The sequence below is a fragment of the Poromitra crassiceps genome, assembly GCF_964638095.1.
Source record: "Poromitra crassiceps genome assembly, chromosome: 3".
Classification (NCBI taxonomy): Eukaryota; Metazoa; Chordata; class Actinopteri; order Beryciformes; family Melamphaidae; genus Poromitra; species Poromitra crassiceps.
Genome location: NC_139625.1, coordinates 78,146,960 through 78,168,024, shown reverse-complemented (window position 1 = coordinate 78,168,024; position 21,065 = coordinate 78,146,960). Strand labels below are relative to the sequence as shown.

General features: G+C 42.2%; 1 protein-coding gene across 1 annotated transcript; it reads left to right on the top strand.

Moving 5' to 3' along the window:
- The first annotated feature begins 330 nt into the window (after nucleotides 1–330).
- cUnh7orf57 (chromosome Un C7orf57 homolog) lies at nucleotides 331–20,823 on the top strand. The gene is made up of 8 exons (XM_083633166.1): nucleotides 331–423; nucleotides 9,020–9,085; nucleotides 9,521–9,694; nucleotides 10,534–10,627; nucleotides 12,423–12,552; nucleotides 17,375–17,445; nucleotides 18,136–18,251; nucleotides 20,248–20,823. Exons 2-8 carry the CDS (start codon nucleotides 9,043–9,045, stop codon nucleotides 20,304–20,306), a joined length of 687 nt encoding a protein of 228 aa, XP_083489292.1. The 5' UTR covers nucleotides 331–423; nucleotides 9,020–9,042; the 3' UTR covers nucleotides 20,307–20,823.
- Nucleotides 20,824–21,065: the final 242 nt, after the last annotated feature.

Sequence of the window (21,065 nt, the reverse complement as noted above, 5' to 3'; positions counted from 1 at the left end):
AGCTAATTTATATTTGACCCTTGGCATTTGAATTGATAGGACAGTCATTCCCATTTAAATCTCTTGAATTTTCATTTGATATAGGCTATTCTTTTCTTTTTTCTAGCTGTGAAGGAACCCAATGAACCTAAGCGTCTACAGATCGTCTCTAGACAGGGCAGTGAGAAAGATTTTCTCACAACCACCCGAGCCCCTTTTGTGTGTGCGTGTGCAGACTCTGGAGAGTGTCGCAGTTTTTATTTCGAGAGTGATAGGTTTTCTCGAGCATATACGATCTTTGGCTGTGCCCCAGAACTCTCTAGCGGAAGTTGGCAGGACGTGCTACAGGAAGTCTGTGCGTCAAACCCAGAAGAAGAAGAAGCTAACGGCAGCCGCCCACTGACACAGACCGCTCCTACAGCTAAAGAAAGGCTTGCAGATAAAGTAAGATGTATGCAGAGTCTGCATGCTGCACCTGCTCTGTGCGTGTGTTTACCTGGAGACTCGCTCTGTTGCAGCGCATGTTGGGGCTCGCGGTGGGAAGCTAGCGCGACAGCTAGCTAGGCGGCTAAATTAGCAACGCTTTGTTACACGGCTAAGTGAGATGATGTCACTGAAACAGAAAATACATGATTTACCGGTGTGTTTGTTTGTGGTGTGTTTGTGCATGTCACTGTCACTCAGTGTATGTACTAGGTGATGTTGGGCTTAGCGAATTAAGGCCAGGGCGTATGCATAACGTGAATGTGAACCCGCAGCCTGACGCCGGTGGGCTGGTCTGCTCCTCTGCAGACAGACACCGGCTAGCTGCAACATCATTATGTCAGGCAGGGCTAACTTTCCTATGGAGAGAATATCAGCCAAACTCCATTAAAAAATCTGTAATTTTAATGTAGCCTTACTTATTGGCACGCCTACAGAGCTTACAACACGATTTACGACCTACTGTGTATACTCACAGCAACCGTTTGACATGGTAAAGCAGGTGTAACCAATACTATTAATAATGGTTCCATTCCATTTAGGTGTTCCAATGTCAAAGTCCTCAATAAAGTTATTGGTTAGGTTACAGCTGCTGCTTTACTCCCTACTTTAACACCTCCAAAACGGTTGATTGAAAAGGGCCTATTTCTGTACTAACATAGTGTCTTCTGCACGTTATTCAACTAAAATGTAGTTTTCTTTAATTGCTTTCCACTGCTCGTTACTGCCATCCACTGTGTGTGTAACCGATGCTAACTACTTTGGTAGAAGATGCTAATGGAGGAAAAGAGGTGAGGCCATTGGCAGTTGAAAATTGCAGCAAGTGCTGCTTGGTGGATGTATGCCAAATTGAAGAGTGGCTCCTATTGATTATGAAAATGTAGTTCGATTTGCAAACAAGCCCAGAAACATTCAATTGGGAGAATTTTGAATGGAATTTGGTGAAGTATTCTCTCCACAAGAGAACAGAACATATTGGGCTATATTTGACTAAAACTAATTAGATATTGTCACGTCAGTAAATTCACTGACGATTAGGGCTGTCCCAAACGATTATTTTCTTATCGATTCGACTAACGATTATTTTTTCGATTAGTCGATTAATCTAACGATTCTTTTTTATTTAATTTCTTTATTATATAACAATAGATTTACCCAAAACAAATAAATAACCAAAAACTTCTCAATTTCTGTATTTTATTTAACCATCTCATTCTCTTTAACAGTCCAACATAAAATCTCTCAAATAAAATTAAAGCAAGAGCTTGTCCTCAAATAAAATGAATATAGTGCAATTCAAAATAAAATAGTAGAATAAATAAAATTCAAGTCACTTTCAGGAGGAATACCAAAAACCTTGTGCAATGTCAACTGAGTTTAGCAGCAGTCCAACATAAAATCATCATCTTACAGTACAATGGTGTGCAATTTTCAGTAACAGTGCTCTTAATTTTGGAGAAAGACAAAATGCTCCATGTAAGATGGTCACACACATGGACTGTACACACATCATCCAGACACAAGACTGTCTGTAGCATCCACACCATAGACTGTACATAATCCACACCCAACATGGGTCCATGTGAAAGCATGGGAATGCCCACTGGAATCGACTGGAAAGAGTGTGCTGACGTCAAATGACGCTCCGCTGATGGGTAATGTGGCTAATATGTTAGCGGCTAACTGTTGTCGTTACTTTACATGGCAGTAAAACGCCACGAATGACCAAATTGATTTAACTTTTAACCATTTCGATTTCCACTTACCATATGGACCCCCAGCATTTGTTAGTTTATAACGTGACTATATTTATAATGTTTATAACGTGCTCCAGCTTCCGGTTTCGCAAACCGGTCGGAGTACGTTATAACGTTATAAATTGTCACGACGTTAACAACTAACCAATGCTGGGGGTCCGTATGGAAAGTGGAAATCGAAATGGTTAAAAGTTAAATCAATTTGGTCATTTAGTGGCATTTTACTGCCATGTAAAGTAACGACAAGTAACAGTTAGCCGCTAACATGAGCTACACTATTTTTGTTTTGTGACGATTGGGGCGCGTCGAAGCACGTAGCGTGCGTCGACGTATTTACGTAGTCGACGTCATCGATTACGTCGACTCGCCGGGACAGCCCTACTGACGATACCTTAATCTCATCAAGGTTATAGTGCTTAGCTGTCATCATCACACCTCTGAAAAAATAAGCCGTGATTAATGCCTACGCGCAACCACATCGTACCAATTTAGAGTTGCAATCAACAACATTTAAATGACCAACCAAGTACAATAAAAGTAGCCTGATATCAGCCTGAATTGTCAACTCATTCCTAAGGATGCCGGTGGCAACTAATCATCCCGACGTTTAACAGGGATGCAAACTGTGCACTTTTTGGCGCATCCCGCATTTTTCATCCAAATTTGGGTCATTTCTCTGGTTCGTCCAGATCCAAGGAGATTTTTTCGGGGGGACGGGGCAGGGGGGGGGGACAGGGCAGGGGTTGTATTTGGGAGACCGGCGAATCTAGGATTACATCATCGGTTAGGAGGACTATCCAGTCAGAAGACAACAGGGGCGGGTCTTGACAAGTGAATTTCAACTCCTGTGGGATCCATAACTACTGTGCGGTAACATTGAAATGAGAGAGGACAGACCAGGGGGACAAACAACGGGTTGTAAACGTCAAACCGTTTGACAATTGGTCCGACAAATTAACTTGTTTGCTCTGCACTGTCACTAGGCATGGGTCGATTTCCGGTTTTGCCGGTCCGGTGTACGAGCTTAAACTGGTTTGATTTATTGGCAACCAGCTAAACCGAGTTAATTAGGCTATACCAGGAACTGGTAAATTAAAACGCAAATTAAAAGCCAGCCTCAGCAGCCTATACAGGGCTAAATCCAACTTGTTCATATAATGTTTATTAGTTATAGTTACTTTGTTTATAAACTGACATACACACACTGGCTAAAATTGTTGCTAGCTTTATCCTGCCAAGCCAGCCTGACAGAATGAAACAAAGGCTCATAAAGGGGAGTCACTGAGAGCCGTGTACTGCTGGCGATTGCTAGCCTGGGTAAACCCAGCCTGATTGCAGCAACATGATGATGAACGTAGATCCAATTTCACTAGCAGGGGTGGGGGGAGAGATGGCTCAGACTTTGTTTTTGGGGTGAAGATGAAGTATAAACGGGAAAGCGTGTAGCAATCACCACTCACCTGGTTAAATCTCTCTCTGATGTTCTTCAAAACTGTGGAAAAGGAGTCTTAAATCCATGCTTTTGATGATCGACCAATAAATATAATCCACCAGGTTAAAATTTCAAAGTTGCCATCATACAACAAACTGAGAAACGCGGTTCAAATTTTGATCTCAGAGGGCCATAACTTCGCGCTGATGGACATGTGGTCAAGTGTGATCATTCATTCATTACACTATCTCGCAGATGGTAATTCAATAAACAAAACAACGTGTCTCTAACGCTGCTACTTCTTTTTCTTCTTCCTTAGTTATTGGTGGTTGGCAAACCAGCTTAGAGGTGCATTATCGCCACCGAGTGGACTGGAGTCGCACTACAGTCATTTATCCCTAAACTTGGAAGCAATACTCAAAGTGCGACACCTACTGGCAAAATTCGGTATACCGGTTAGATTCAGTTTGAAGAGCAATATCCAACCAGTTTTCAAATTTTCACACCGACCCATGCCTAACTGTCACACAACAAGCAGAGAGAAAATTGTCTTTCCTTTTTATATAACGTTACATCATAACATTACAGCTAACGTTATCTGGTTACAATCATAACGTGCTGCGCATCACTTTATATCGTGGTAACAGCAAAGGCATGTTGTTGTTTACAGTTGTAGCGTAGTCAAGCATTAACCTTACATTAACACATGATTATAGGAAAGTATTGTTTCCGATATGTTTGTGTTTGGTATGTCTAATATCCTTGTTTAGGCCTGGATTTGCAAACTAGACTATAATAAACATTATTTACGGATGGGTTTTAAAACAAAGAAAATATTTCAAAATTAGCCTTAACTGCATTTCTACCTGCTCTGAGCCCTTGATTATAACCAATCCAGTCCTTTTTACAAGTTTAAAAAGCTGCAATTTATTTGACGGCAACCATTTTTTGGCAGACACTTTTTGATAACATCAAACAGGGACACTAGAGCGGGTGTTCCACAGTTCTCCTTTATAGATTAATAATGCTGCTGTTTGTTGAATATTCACTCATTCAGCACAGAAATGTGTCGTTGTTCATTGTTCTTGTCAATGGACTAGTTTTATAGAGAAATAGTGAAATAACTGTTGCGATGGTGCAGTGTGCCGACTGCCCCGCGGTGCAGCGCGGCATGCGGCATGAATGTGGGTCGAGTGGTTAACGTTATATGCCAGTTTTATGTGACACAGCCTACATACAACCATATTTTCATTTACTGGATCAAAATCCTGCCAAACTGCACTGGTTTGATGAGATGCCGATGCCATCTCCCTTCCATTACATTACATTACATTACATTACATTACATTACATTACGTCATTTGGCAGACGCTTTTATCCAAAGCGACTTACAATAACACATTTTTGTCAGCAATAGAGCAATCTACTATGGAGCACAGTCTATGATAACTACAACTTCTGAAGGAACAGTGGTACAAGTTTAGGTTAGTGGTACAAGTTTGGGTTAGTTTTTTTTTTTTTTTAGAAAGAGAGAGAACGAAGTTAGATCAAGAAGGGCCCAGATGGTGCTGCTTTGCACTACGTTGCAGCCAATGCTCCACTCCCACTAACACATGGCTGGTTTGTTTACATCCGGGCATTCGAGCAGGGGGGCTAGTGCTACAGTAGTGGCTGGTAAAGACGCAACAGCACCCGCCTGCATTGTTTTTTTTAACACGTTCACTGCCAATGACGTGTTTTTACGTCAAACAAAATCCAACGGTTGACTGCCAATGACGTGTTTTTACGTCAAAAAAATGAATTTTTTTTTTTTGACCGTGGGATGTGCATCTAACCCTTTTACATCTCTTATATAATTATTGGAGCCACCGAACATGTACAACCCATTCCACCGACCCACTAAGTGGCGACAGTGCTCTCCCAGACTAGAGGAAGGCAAGCAAAAAGCAGTGTGAGGAAGCCATTCTCTTGAAAATGGATTGGCGAAAACGCTTTCGTTTTCGCGCTGATTGCTGGCGGTGCGGGATTGCAAATTTGCATAATAGATTACGGGTGGAACACACTTTGAAACACGCAGCATAAATAAGACCAGAATCGCAAAAGCTTCATCAAAGCTCTCAACACAAACCCCAAGAAACGAGCGAGCCCATATCCAGACTTGCACAGCGGCCGCCAGCAGACAGGCAGCAGCAACTCGTTTGTCACAGACCCGCTGCAGAGCCAAGGAGGGCGGAGGAGAACGCCCACGGAGGGAGGAGTTGGAAGCAGAGGGGGGTTTCCTGCTGTTATGGAGGAAATTACTGTTCAAAACTATTGTTTAGATGTCTGACGTCTTACTGATGCCAAAAATGAATGGTTAAAGTGACTGTTCTATCGAATTTCACAAAAAGCCGTTTATCTCAAAATAATTTTTCAGACGCTGAAACCATGCTGTATTCAACTGCTAATGCTTACATAACTACTAACTCTACAAACTAACTCTTTTAGACAGAGAAAGCACACATTCTATTAGTTCTTTTGAGATATTGTGTGTTCACAAAATCTTAGCAGAAAAGAATCCTCAGGTCTTGAAAGATGAGCCAGAATCCTCAAAAAAACCCTCTGGCAGAACCTACCTACAGTTAAAAAAAAAACGGCTGGCAGTGAATGTGTTAATATAATAATTTAATTATCGTTTAATTAATAGTATTTCTCGTGCCGAGTCCGACTACTGAGGGAGTGGGCGTTTAAACGGTTAACCGACTAGTCGTCGGCATCCCTACTCGATGTTACACATCCATTTCCGTCCATCATTTTGTATGGATTCGCAAACCAATATGTTTATTAGCGCTGATTGGCTAATCGTTAGTCCCCGCATATCACAATGCCTGAGACCAGAAGCAGCCAAAACTTAGTGAAGTGGACGGATTCGAAGGTCTGGACACAGGCAACAATAAAAGTCGAAAATGTGTCCACTCATAGTGACAGACAGTACAGACTGGCACACATGGTACAGAGACAACAGGAGCTGTACAGACTGTACACAATAAAAGTGTTCTTGTGCATTCATGCAGGGTGACAGTGACAGGCAATAGATTGCAGAAGTCCAATAAAGCAATGAAGCAACATGCTATGAAATTCAAAGTGAATAGGATGGGAATACATAGAGTAAATCTGGAGCCTGGACAAAGTGCTGTAGTGCAGACAAAACAAGGCTTGATATTGTTTGAAAATGTCCAACAACACTGGCGATACTTGTACCTAGTGTTGTTGTCACGATACTAGAGCTGTCACTTTTTATTGTTAACACATAATGGGGTTTTTTGCGGCTGTGGGATTTTTTTCAAATGTAATTCCTTGATGATCCAGCAGACAGCTTGATCTATCCTCCTGACCACCTGACATGTCTTGACTTGACATGACACGAGTATTGATGAGAGACACAAGACAAAATGGAGGCGGAGGAAGATGCTGCCGATGCAGACTGATGCAGACAACAACAAAGCCAGGAGCGGACAATCACAACACTAGCCAATTAACTTTGGATATAATCGAACAAATTGTGGGTCAATTCAAGTTCGTTCGAACGTTATTTTTGGAAAAAGTGACAGCTCTACACGATACCAACATTTTGGCTTCGATACTGATACCAAGTTTAGTATCATGATACTCGATACTGATACGATATTCATTCAATACCTAATGGATAAGAAACAGAATGTCCACAAGGTTGATCACATTCACAAATTAAATGTTAACAGTCACTGTGGGATTGAAGGACGCCTCCTTTTGAAATGTTTCTCTCTGGTGTTAGAACACCACCATATTAACTGAATGTTTCTGTGTTAGAAGAATAACACCCTATTCACTGAATGTCTCTCTGTGTTAGAATAACGCCATAATGTATGTATACCATAGCACTCTTTACAAATTATATAGCCATGTACATTGCCCTCTTCACAACATCCTGTGATATCAGTTCATGTTTGAGACAGGTAAAGGACCTGTCTCATAGAAAATAGAAACACAATAGAAAAATAGAAACTGCAGCACTGTGGTACAGCACACTATAGGCTATGATGGCTCAGACTGAAAAGTTAGCCACGTCTCTGTCCAGTAACACATGATAACCTAAGTGTAACCCTGGTTATTTCTTTTGTAGCGACACATTACAGATGTCACTCAAAGACCACACTCACATGCTTTACCGAGGGCCCCTGAATGCGTCATGTGCATCAGGCAGCCTGGAGGAAGGCTGCAGCTGCGATAGTGTTTTCTCTACTCTCAACTCGGTTAATCTCCCTTCCTTCTTAATTACAGCGGCTCATTACCCGCTGTACACTTAAATGTGCGCTAGTTCTGCACAAGCACTCGTAGCTGTTAACTTTTTACCAACGTTCTCGCTAATCACACGGCTGTTGATATGCTTTTCAGATCGGCTAGTTACTTAGCTGTTAGCTTCTTAGCTTAGCTGTTAGCTCCTCTCTCCCTCTTGGTAAGCTGTTAATGTTTATGTTAACGTTACGCATAACATTACTGTACATTGCTAGTGTTGATGTCTTGTCCAGTGTGATGGCAGAGACACTGGGAAACGCGTTTGTTTATTTGCTGCGTCGCGTGTAACGTTTGGAATCCAGCAACTTCCTTTTAAAGGCACAACAACGGCTAGTTGACGTGATGGAACCAAACTTTGGGAACTTCCAATACCTTACCGTTTTTAACAAAAAGTATCGAAAAAGTATCGGAATTTCGGTATACCGTGCAACACTACTTGTACCTTGAATTCAATACGGGTACCAGAACGGTACTTTCTTCAATACAGGTCAGGGTGGGAATTACATGGAGGCCAGGGCCTCTGCTGCCCCTCCCTCTGGCCGTGATGCCCCGAGATCCCTAAGGCCTCCTTGGCAGCAGTGCCCTGCTACCAGCCTGCTACTGTCAGCTGCTTTAAAAGCATCAGTGCTCTCAGTTTAATGTAGCCTGCTCTATGCAAAGGATGTGTATTATTTGACTCATTTCAACACACATTTCAGAAAATTCACCTTTCACAATATCAATAGAGCAAAGGCCTTTGTGTCCTGGCATGTGGCCTTGTGCCTTTAAAAATTTGAGACGCCGAAGGTAAGATTGCCTTGCCCCTAAAATGATGAAATTCCCACCCTGACACGGGAACCAGAATGGTACTTGCTTCAATACGGGTACCAGAACGGTACGGTACCTCTTTTGAATAAAACATTTAATTATTAAATAGCTTGCATATGTTGACTGTCTGTAATTTGTGCCGTTAAGGTTTGGTTTACCAGCTGTTGGTTCCCTGTCCTAGACATAAACACATAAAGCCCTAGAAATGTAAGGCTTTTGACTTATGTCTCCTTTTTTTGGTCATCAGATTGAATTGAATCTTCAGCTGAAATGAGCGCTGCTGTCCCCAACCACCGAAGGACCAAGCCAGGAGGTCAGTGTGCCTGTCGCTCTCTCTCCAGGTCGCTGTCGCTTCACGCAAAAACATACTCTATCATCCTCAAAAAGGGTTCCAGTGGGTGACAGGATATTAGGGATGCACCATATACAGTGTATATATATATATATATATATACTGTATATATATATACTGTGTATATATATATATATATATATATATATATATATATATATATATAGCAATCATATCGGTATGGGCCGATATGGGGGGGGTCGAGTTTTCGATTCCCTTCCCCCCCGTCTTTATTTTTTGTTTTTGCTCCAACTGAAATGTTTTATGGTTACTCACGATTCAGCAGGTGATTGGTTGGTTTGGCTCCACTTCCGGGGCAAGAGATGTCTGACTGCTCTGCTCTCGTATGTTTTGTTAGTTTTGTCTTACGTGGATGTAATTCTCTTGTGGTTGCAGGCATCAAGCCCGGGGTTCCGTCCAACGGCGTCTCTGGGCCGACCTCCCAGATCCCCGGCCTGTCGCAGAGCGCTGACGACAGCGCCCCACAGGAGAGGACCAGCGGCCGGCGCGTGGGCATCTTCGACACGGACTCCGACTACGTCAAGCTGGCCAAGCAGGGAGGACAGAAAGGTACTGCTGTGTGTTCCAGGGTTCCCACGGTCATGGAAAACCTGGAGAAGTCAGGGAATTTCAAACTTTCACTCTCCAGGGCTGGAAAAGTCATGGAATTCTGCTGTGTGGAAAGGAATTAATTGTTAATGTTACAGTAATCTTCTATGGATAACCTTCCACGTAATGTAACATAACGGCAACTTATTTTAAAAATTTAAAGGCCCTTTTCTTTCAAAAGATAATGTATTGGATCCAATAATCCTTTTAATTTTCAAGAAATTAGCAAAAAAATATTGGTTATTGTTAGTGATCCACGATGATATTGGCACGTTGTTGGTATCGGCCGATAAAGGCTTTAAAATGAAATATCAGCATCGGACTGAAACAAACATTTCTGCCGATATGACAGGCTGATAAAATGACGCTTTAATTATGGCCAAATGATCGATGCCTGAGTGACTGAATGCTTAGTTTTGTTTGAAAGAAAATTTTAGATAAATAAATACAAATCTGGAATGTTTTACATACCGGTAACCTAAGTTGAAGTAGTTTTCTTATTTTGACCAGTGAATGTGTCCATTTTGAAAGCAATTGCATTTATGTCTGCATCTGCCAGTGGGCCATAATGATAAGAGTAGGCATAATGTGTTAATTCCACTACAGGAGAGACTTGATGGTCTCTGAAGTTAAGTGGGGGGGAAATGCACGCATATATCACCATCGGCAATCAGCCAAAAGAGTTGGAAAATATGTGGATATCTGCAAAAAAAATCAATATCGTGCATCCCTTGTTTTTGTTGGAAGGAAAAATATGTTTTGGAAAAAAGATGTTCTTTCTCTCATGTCCACGCCCACAGGGTTGTTGAGCCATGATGTTGAGGTTGAGATTGAGGCCAAACCAGGAAAACCCTACGATCGCAATCCTCCTGAGTGGTTTGGTGGTGACAAGACGTGAGAACGCGTTCCACACACACACACACACACACACATTCTGCACACACACACACACACACACACACACACACACACACATTCTGCACACACAAAGAAAATACAACATGCATGTGGAAGAGTGTGTCTTGAGGCTGTCACTGCTGTTAACACTGATGATCAAAATCATCTCCTAAAAAGCTAAATCCTAAAGAGTGTCTAGGAGGGCAAAGTGTTATTGTGGAGGCAAAATACTGGAATAACAAGGTGAGGGGAACCACTTTTAATAAAATAACATTTGATCATCCAGGTAGATTTCCTGCCTACCAACACGAGGGTCGCAGGTTCGAGGCCCCGTGTTACCTCCAGCTTGGTCGTGCGTCCATACAGGCACAATTGGCCGTGTCTGTGGGTGGGAAGCCGGTGGGGTATCTGTCCTGGTCGCTGCACTAGCGCCTCATCTGGTAGATTGGGGCGGCTGTTCTGGGGGAGGGGAACTGGGTGGAATAGCGTGATCCTCCCACGCGCTACGTCCTGCCAGTGAAACACCTCGCTGTCAGGTGAGAAGAAGCAGCTGGCGACTGCACATGTATCGGAGCATAGAGCATTATTTATTCAAGCTAATAGGCACAATTTGAATTAAAGCGGTTCCTCTCCAAATAGTTCAGGAATGAAGAAAAGGTTATTCTCTCTTTTAATTTTTACAAGTTTTATTGGCCCAAGAGTCATTAAATATATGAATGTTATCAAATTTAAATTGGTATAAAAGAAATCAAAATTTAATTTACAAGGTGATTTATCTGACAGCAGCGTTCCTAGCTGAAAAGTTCCACAGGAAATGAACAGGAAGGTGTCGCGGGATTGGTTCCAGATCATCATGGCAGCCAATCACTTCTTACCAAGCACCCAGAGCATGCGTTTGTTTACTTCACTCTCTTCTGCTTTAACACACTTGCTCCTAACGTGTTCAATGGTTTCAACTTTGGAGTGTCGACACAAAGCGTCTGATTTTTGCGAGGTTTCTGGAATCTCTACAACTGTTGACTTCAGAGGTGAGACTGTCTTGAGGTCCAAGTCTCAAGTCTAAATGTAGATTATCAAGTCATAACAAAGGAGTCCAGTATCAATTTAATATCTTAAAGAAAACTAAATCTCTAGGACTTTTCCATACAATGTGCTTTTAGGATAAAAACTTGGTAAGAGCATCATGAGTTTGATTTCTGTCGTAGACTGTTTTTGAAGCCTCGAGTTTGGCATTTTGACCATCACCATCTTGATCATTTTGAGCCAGAAGTGACGTAGATTTCGAGACGAGAAGAGCCACAGCGGCACCTGCTATTGGTCCATAATCGGCAAGCTGCACGATCACTGGACATGCGACCTGTCAGTCACTCCCTCTTTTTTTTACTGTGTATTTTACTCTAAACGGGCGAGTTATATAAAAATTCACCCCCCGGTGACCTTTTTTTGTACCAGGCTGTAAACATGTTTATGCTGAAATGGCATTTTAACATGGAGGTGAATAGGGTATGACTCCCTTTGGAGCCAGCCTCAAGTGGCCATTTGAGGAACTGCAGTTTATGGCACTTCGGCATTGGCCTTAATTGTCAGAAGCGGAAATTGGGGCTTGATTTCTATACTCAACAAATTCAGTCATTCCATATAAATTCCATAAAACAGAATTTAAATTCAGTCGGCTGCTTGGAACAAATCTCATCACTTCCAATCAGTCATTTACGCAAACACAAGCTCCGAGCCGTGCTTGCGTGGCTGGCGGTAATGTCCCCTGTGTGTGACCATGGTTTTGTGCTTACAGTGGAAACAATGCCATGTCTCCGGACGGCCAGCTGGGCATGGCCAAGCGGGCCCTCGATGCACCGTTTGGCACTGATAACTGTTCGGCCTGGGACAGAGAGACCGATAGCTTTACCCAGGCTAAAGAAAAGGTGAATGGACTGAACTAGGAAAAAAAACATCGTGCTAGTACTGTCTTCCATACGTCATTATTTTTATTTTACCATCACCTTCCTTTTTTCTTTTTTACTCATCCGTTCGTCACCTGAGTTTGATCCATCGACTTCAGTAGTTTTGGTTTTTCAGTTTTTGTCCGTCTTTTGACTGTGAGAGTTCAGTGGCGAGAGTTGAAACAGTCATACTCATTTCAGGTAAGCAGGATGCTTTGCTACTGTACCATGCAGAAAATCATAAAAACAGATTAACCATAAAATATCCATATGGTTCTTTTCTGGGTAGTCCCCGTGTTCCCATTAAAAATAGTCTCCTATCCGAGGAAGCGAGGAAGACTTGGCCAAGAAAGCAGTCTGACAAAAGTTGCATACATATTGCAAACCTAATAAAGCACAAGAATATAGATATGCTTTAATGCAACATTAATCTATTTTAGTATCTATTTATAAGAGGTTAAAAAAACGACCTCCGGGCAGGGATCCAGACTACGGTAACTTTGTTCACCACCCTCCCGAAATACAATTTTAACAGTCCCAAAGTGAATGTAAACCGTCCAAAAAATCGAAATGTCACATTTCTCAGAAAAAGAAAAGAAAAGGTCAATAAGCCCAATGGGCTGAGATAATTTCAGGATCACAGAACTTGAATGGATAAGAATAAATCCTTCCAGTTTGCCCTGCTAATTTGGCTTTAATACAGCATGTACAATAAATTGTAGAATTTTAAGGGTTGCTATTATGGTGACAATGCAATTAAAGTCTGTCACATTTGTTTGAGAACCTCTAAAGGGAACTACCGGTATGCAGATAAGTCTCTGAGCAAACTGTTAAAACTTAACTGAAAGGTAACATTAGCGACCAGGCTAACGTAGCTTTGTCAAAAGGCACATTTGAGATGACTATCTGCTTGTCTGGAAAATGGACGGGAGTGCAGTCAGGCGAGGAGTCAACAAGGTGAACATTGCTGAGTGCTGCTATAACAGTGCACACTGCTCTCACTGTTTGTGCGCATTTTCCACATGAAAAAAATAAAATATAAAAATCCTCTTTGTCTCGACCGCGTCCCGGAGAGGATTTCTGTTCGTCCCAAATACATATTTTATCGTCCCCGGACGTCTCGAGCCCTGTCTCAGAGAATCTGTCTTCAGCAGAAAGAAAGTGAGCCCCCTCTCATAATTTCGCACTCTGTTCTAGTTCGGGTTCAGGTTATTTACTTCATCACAAGTCGTATCTGTAGATAAAATGCAGCAATAAAAAGCACATGTCCGTCCGTGCTAAAAGTAATATTTTGGGACGCACGCAGTACTGATACAGACAATGTAAAAAGATTAAAACGTAGATATTCTGCTTTATAACATTTCTAATTGTGTATGCTGTTGATAGTTGGTGTTTGTTTCTTAAAGCCTTTTCCATTGCATGACTAATATCCATCTGGTGGTCATTTCATTCTTTGCTCACTAGTTTGTTTTTCCTTCCTTGGCTTTCTGTGTGTGCTAACTGCTTTCTGTGTGTGCTAACTGCTTTCTGTGTGTGCTAACTGCCATTAGTCTGCTGCAACATTTATACATTATGCACCACAGCACCACATATGCCCATGGCACACCAATTGGTGTACCATGGGCTAAACACAGACAAACAAGGTTTGAACATGTGGAATCTAACCACACATCTCCAAGCAAGGACAGACCACCATGGCACACCAAGTCTGTGTTTCTATATTTGTTGTAGAATGTTTGATTGGTGTGCCATGGGCTTTAAAGGGACGGTTCAGGTCACCGATCAGAAGGAAAGACAATCCTGAACTTTCCCTTTAAGATGTGCAGTGTTCAGGGAAATAAAATATGTTTAGTGACATCTATGAATTGTAATCAAAGCTGCCATATAGGTGAATCTCATTGATTCCATTGCACGTATCACACACTTTTATCATTGATCTTAATGATCTAATAGGGAAAAGGATTAGGGCCACATGCGTTAGGGTTAGGAAAATGCATTTGAGTTCTGAGTAGGGCTGCAGCCATCGATTTATTTTAGTAATCGAATATTCTACTGATTCTTCCAATGATAAATCGAGTAATCGCATAAGAAATATGTTGACGCTACAGTGTTATCATTGGTGCAGATTGCGGTTCAGGCTGAAAACACAACGTAACGCAGCAGAAGTGGTAGACTCCAGAGGCAGAGTGAAAACAACAGATCACGTCAAAAAACAACAGTAGCTAGCGAGCACACTCAAGAATAAAGTCCAATTAAGGTGCAGGGCCAAGGTTGTTGGCTGCTCTACATAACCTTTATTCAAGTCTAAAAGGACATTTTAGAGTGCTGGCCTTGTTCAGGGCAGCCAACACACTCTAGCAGCCAGACTGCTGGGATCAGGTGGCTACCCCAAAGCCCAAGATGACATCCTCAAATGTCTTCTTTTGTCCTGACCAACAGACCACAACCCAAAGATAATCAATTTACTGTCATAGAAGACTAAAGAAGCCAGAAAATATTCACATTTACATTTGAATTTTTGTTTTTTCTTAAAAAATGTGTCTAACGATTGATTATAAAAATAGAGAATTCAACCAGGTCTCATCATGGCTGCCACTTGGCTACTTCCGGGTCATAGAGTACTGCAGGAATGAGCCCGGAAGACCTGGATGGACCAATGGGGTTTTTGTTTGGGGATTTTGATTAAATGCATGAAATAAGGTATGTGGTAAAGAAATGTTTATGAAACAGCAAAATGTGTGTTCAGCAACATAATCTTCACAAATGAGGACCACTTTTATGGCTTTCGATACATGAATGTTAAGCGATTCGAAAGTCATATAAGTGGTCCTCATTTGTTAAGATTATCTTGCTGAACACAAAGTTCGCTGTTTCATAAACTTGTGTTAACCACTGACCTTATTTCATGCATTTAACCGAAATTCCCATACAAAAATCCCATTTGACTTTTACACGTAGGAACCAGGAAGTGCAGGGACTTCTGGGTAAGCAATTCTGGTTTTAATCTCAGAATTATGACTTGAGAGTGCTAATAAATTGTTTGCATGTGGCCATAACCCTCTTCCGTCATCTCCAGACTGGTGCCTTTACATTTAGTTGTCATACTGTAGATTGATTCAGTCAGTCTTATCTCAGCAGTGCGGAGGTTAGCAGTATTCCCATGCTTCACTTTCGTTTAGCCTTTTCATTTATCATTTCATCATTTGTGTGGCGTTGTGAAGGGCTTTGAGGGTGTAACTGTGAAGGGCTTTGAGGGCGTAACTGTGAAGGGCTTTGAGGGTGTAACTGTGAAGGGCTTTGAGGGCGTAACTGAAGGGCTTTGAGGGCGTAACTGAAGGGCTTTGAGGGCGTAACTGTGAAGGGCTTTGAGGGCGTAACTGTGAAGGGCTTTGAGGGCGTAAATGCGAAGGGCTTTGAGGGCGTAACTGTGAAGGGGTTTGAGGGCGTAACTGTGAAGGGGTTTGAGGGCGTAACTGTGAAGGGCTTTGAGGGCGTAACTGTGAAGGGCTTTTAGGGCGTAACTGTGAAGGGCTTTGAGGGCGTAACTGTGAAGGGCTTTGAGGGCGTAACTGTGAAGGGGTTTGAGGGCGTAAGTGTGAAGGGCTTTGAGGGCGTAACTGTGAAGGGCTTTGAGGGCGTAACTGTGAAGGGCTTTTAGGGCGTAACTGTGAAGGGCTTTGAGGGCGTAACTGTGAAGGGCTTTGAGGGCGTAACTGTGAAGGGGTTTGAGGGTGTAACTGTGAAGGGGTTTGAGGGCGTAAATGTGAAGGGGTTTGAGGGCGTAACTGTGAAGGGGTTTGAGGGCGTAACTGTGAAGGGGTTTGAGGGCGTAACTGTGAAGGGGTTTGAGGGTGTAACTGTGAAGGGCTTTTAGGGCGTAACTGTGAAGGGCTTTTAGGGCGTAACTGTGAAGGGCTTTGAGGGCGTAACTGTGAAGGGCTTTGAGGGCGTAACTGTGATGGGGTTTGAGGGTGTAACTGAAGGGGTTTGAGGGCGTAACTGTGAAGGGGTTTGAGGGCGTAACTGTGAAGGGGTTTGAGGGCGTAAATGTGAAGGGGTTTGAGGGCGTAACTGTGAAGGGCTTTGAGGGCGTAACTGTGAAGGGCTTTTAGGGCGTAACTGTGAAGGGCTTTGAGGGCGTAACTGTGAAGGGCTTTGAGGGCGTAACTGTGAAGGGGTTTGAGGGTGTAACTGTGAAGGGGTTTGAGGGCGTAAATGTGAAGGGGTTTGAGGGCGTAACTGTGAAGGGGTTTGAGGGCGTAACTGTGAAGGGGTTTGAGGGCGTAACTGTGAAGGGGTTTGAGGGTGTAACTGTGAAGGGCTTTTAGGGCGTAACTGTGAAGGGCTTTTAGGGCGTAACTGTGAAGGGCTTTTAGGGCGTAACTGTGAAGGGCTTTGAGGGCGTAACTGTGATGGGGTTTGAGGGTGTAACTGAAGGGGTTTGAGGGCGTAACTGTGAAGGGGTTTGAGGGCGTAACTGTGAAGGGGTTTGAGGGCGTAAATGTGAAGGGGTTTGAGGGCGTAAATGTGAAGGGCTTTGAGGGCGTAACTGTGAAGGGCTTTGAGGGCGTAACTGTGAAGGGCTTTGAGGGCGTAACTGTGAAGGGGTTTGAGGGCGTAACTGTGAAGGGGTTTGAGGGCGTAACTGTGAAGGGGTTTGAGGGCGTAAATGCGAAGGGCTTTGAGGGCGTAACTGCGAAGGGGTTTGAGGGTGTAACTGTGAATAGCTTTGAGGGCGGAACTATAAAGGTGGTTAAGGGCTTCACACACAAACTCGACTGAGTCTCAACTTCCTGCTCCACAGTTGTCCCCTGACGGCACCATCCACGACATGGAGGGTCTGTCCATAACCGATTTCAACAAATACAAGAGAACGTGAGTATAGTCCCTCTATTCCAGTGGTTCCCCAACTGGGGTACGCATACCCCTAGGCGTACGTGGAGATACTACAGGGGGTACTTGAGAGAAGCCAGGTTGAGTGCTGACGTGACGTGGAAGCCTATGTGTAGTCAGTGTGTAGTTCTGGATTAGCTTAGCTCGAGCTTTTTACTTCTAGGGCTCGCATTTACGCTACAAAACTCATGAAAGTGGTCCTCATCTGTGAAGATTATCCGGCTGAACTCTGGTTCACGTTTGATTAAGCTTGCATTGCCCAGAGACCTTATTTGAAGCATCGCGGCAAAAACCCATTCAAAAATCCCATAGGCAGAAACAGTGAAGAACCAGGAAGTCCGGGACTTCCGCGTTCTGACTACAAAAATACGTCATCCCTGCGGCTCTCTATTGAAGCACTTGATAAAAATAGTGCAATGTTGTGTGTTGCACCATTACAAATTTACTGCTATATCTTATTGAATTGTTGACCTTTATTCATTCACATTATTAGACACTCTTCTGATGATTAAAAAAAATGACTCAGGAAAATTAAAACTAAAAGGAATTTGGAATAAAACGGAATTTGGGAAAAGAAAAAAAAGAAGGGGGGAAAGGGGGATTTCATATACTAGGGATGTGTGGTTTGGAGTGTGGAGGTACCTGTGTGACTGACTGACTGACTGCTGTCAGTCTGTGTCCCCTCAGGTCTTATGAAAAGAAGGCTCCTCCGGTCAGCATGTCCAAGCTGCTCAGCTTCGGTTACGTGGAGGACGAGAAGAAGTCTCCCAACGACGACGATGCCTCAAGTACGACTGGGAGACTTAAGATATAAGCCACAGATTTAAAAACAAATAAATTAACTACGGGTGATAATTCAATATTATCTTTTTTCAGAGAAATCATATTGTGATTTTTGGTTAATCATGATGCACAATCATAATGAAGTCATACCAAGCAAGTTTTATTTAAAAACTGAGTTTGAGGTACAGTATGGTACAGGAATATATATACCGTACTTAAAATCTCAGTTTTGTTTGACACTACCATTCAGTGCAATGGAGGAATATTAATTTGATCTATTGACTGTCCATCGGTGAGCCATACCGCGATATACTGTATATCAGTAGAAAATAAAATAAATCTGTATGACTGTGATTTCAGTCATATCGCCCAGGTCTAATTTGACCATTACTTTCATTAAAGCGGCATTCAACTCTGCTTATTTTGAGCTTGGGCTTTTTCAGTTTTTTTCCATCATGATGATGATTGTGTTGAATATGTCGGCTTTTCACTGCAGCGTTCCTACATCCTATTTTCCAATGGCCCTATAGACTTGACTGCATTTTCTATGAACCAGTAATCCCTTAAAATAACCTTAGATTTCCATCTATTGAAATTAATTCACCCCATAATTAGGGGTGGGAATCGCTGAGTAGCTCACGATACGATATCGTCACGATACTTGGCCCTCGATAACGATATATCACGATACTGCGATACTGCGATATATTGGAAGACGATACATCACGATACCTGTGTAACAAGTGAAAAAAATACCTCTGAAGGCAAAAAATCATGTATTATGCATTTATTAGCAGAATTGACATGAACTCTCTGAGTTCACTCACTCACTCATACCATTTTCGATACCACGGAGGAAAAGTTACACATTAAGTCTTTTTATTATTACTATTAAAACAAGAAAACCTATAGGCTATAACCTACCTACCTACCTATATAATTTCTAAAAGTAGATATTAATGATCAAACATTTCCATTCATGTAGCCTACAGTAGTTATGTTTTTGTTTCAACTACAAACATAAATAAAGTCAACTTGGAAAAAAAAAAAAAAAAAAAATTAATTAATAAACATATCGATACTTGGCGCCAGTGTATCGATAACGTATCGCGGGTGGAAATATCGCGATAACGTGGGTATCGATATTTTGTCCCACCCCTACCCATAATTCATGCAATATCACCATTAAATGAGTTATTAATGGAGGAGACTCCCATCAAACCCCCTTAAACACCCCTTTGTTTGACTCCTTACTCTGTTACCTCTTAGTGGTAATTAACTAGGCTCTGATGTCTCCCCCTAGTGTCAGGAAAGCGGTAAGCGTAGCAGCAAATCCACCTCTCTTAGACATCGAATTCCATGAAATGTTATGGAATTCCTGTCATTCCAATTAATTTCACATTCTGTTTCCTGACATTCACATTCACACTCCAGCACCAAGAGCTGAGCTGGAGTTGACCATGCGTTTCTCTCACTGTTCATTTTGGCAGCAAAGTTTGATTTAGTTTTAGCCATAGTCTTCTGACTAAAATGCCATTTAGTTTGAGTCATATATTTCAGTCTAGTTTTAGTTTACTAAATATCATAAGATTTTAGTCGACTAAATCTAGGCAGGTTTAGTCGACTTAAACCTAACTGGCTTAGTTAAAATGTAATGAATTATTTGAATGATTCTCTAGAAATACCAAACTCATTGGAAAGATTTATTAATCTGGAATTATGTAATGATATTAAGGTTTGAATGTGCAATACAGAGACACAGATTTAACTGTTTAACTTCTTCTCTTCTGATTGGATCTCTTCCCAATTCGTCCCTCTCTAAAATTGTTGTCTAGTTTTTATTTGTTGACAAAAATGTCAATATATTTCCTCAAAGTTTTTTGTCACCACAACTTACTTTTTATTTAGTTAACATTTAGTTTTCGTCAGTGAAAAGGGGTCATTTTAGTCAACAAAATGAACACTGCGTTCTGGATGCTGACGTGTTGTTTGGTTCCGCAGGCATGACCTCGGAACAGACGAGCACCGTGGCCACGGAGGACGTGGACGACCTGGAGTAACCCTGGCCGGCCTGTTGCCTGGAGGGAGGGGTCACCGACATGCCACGCCCCCCCCCCCCCCCCCCATTCACTCGCATTTACTGTACATCCACTGACTTGTTAGGTTTTGTACTCATGTTTACGCAACGGTACGGTCACCTCTATTTATTTGCTTTCATTTTTAAGAAATGTATGTGGGTTTTCATTGAGTAGGTCTGTCGGCCGCTCGCAGTATTATTTTGTTTATTTTCAGTGTTCTCGATTTGAAAGACGAGTTGTACGCAGGGCAGGAAGCTAACGTTTTGGGTCCACCAGACTTTGAGTTATGTGGGGGCTGAGCTCCCATAAGGAAGTGTCTGATTTCCCATAAAAGCGCTAATATGCATTCCTACAACCATTTTCAATGTAATGACTATTAGCCTATTTACTGTAGGTTAATGAGATAAAGAGGCTAAAAGAAGCATGTTTTCCAAAAAAACTAAGCATCATATTCTCTTGTCAAGTGTTGGAGTGATGAGCAATGAATTCTCTCATAACCGACCTGTGTGTGAGTGAGAGAGAGAGAGAAATTGTTGAACCATGTGAGCAGTGAAGTCTCTCGCTCTTGTAACCAACCTCTTAACCAAAACTCGTATTTGCCGACCTCCCCCCGGGCGCCTCTAACATGAGTTATTTTAGAGACCCCCCACAAAGCTCTGATTATAACTGGAATCCTGGGGTCCACAGGTCACCAGGAAGTATTGTACCAGCCAATTTGACATTCAAAACCCCAAACGAAAT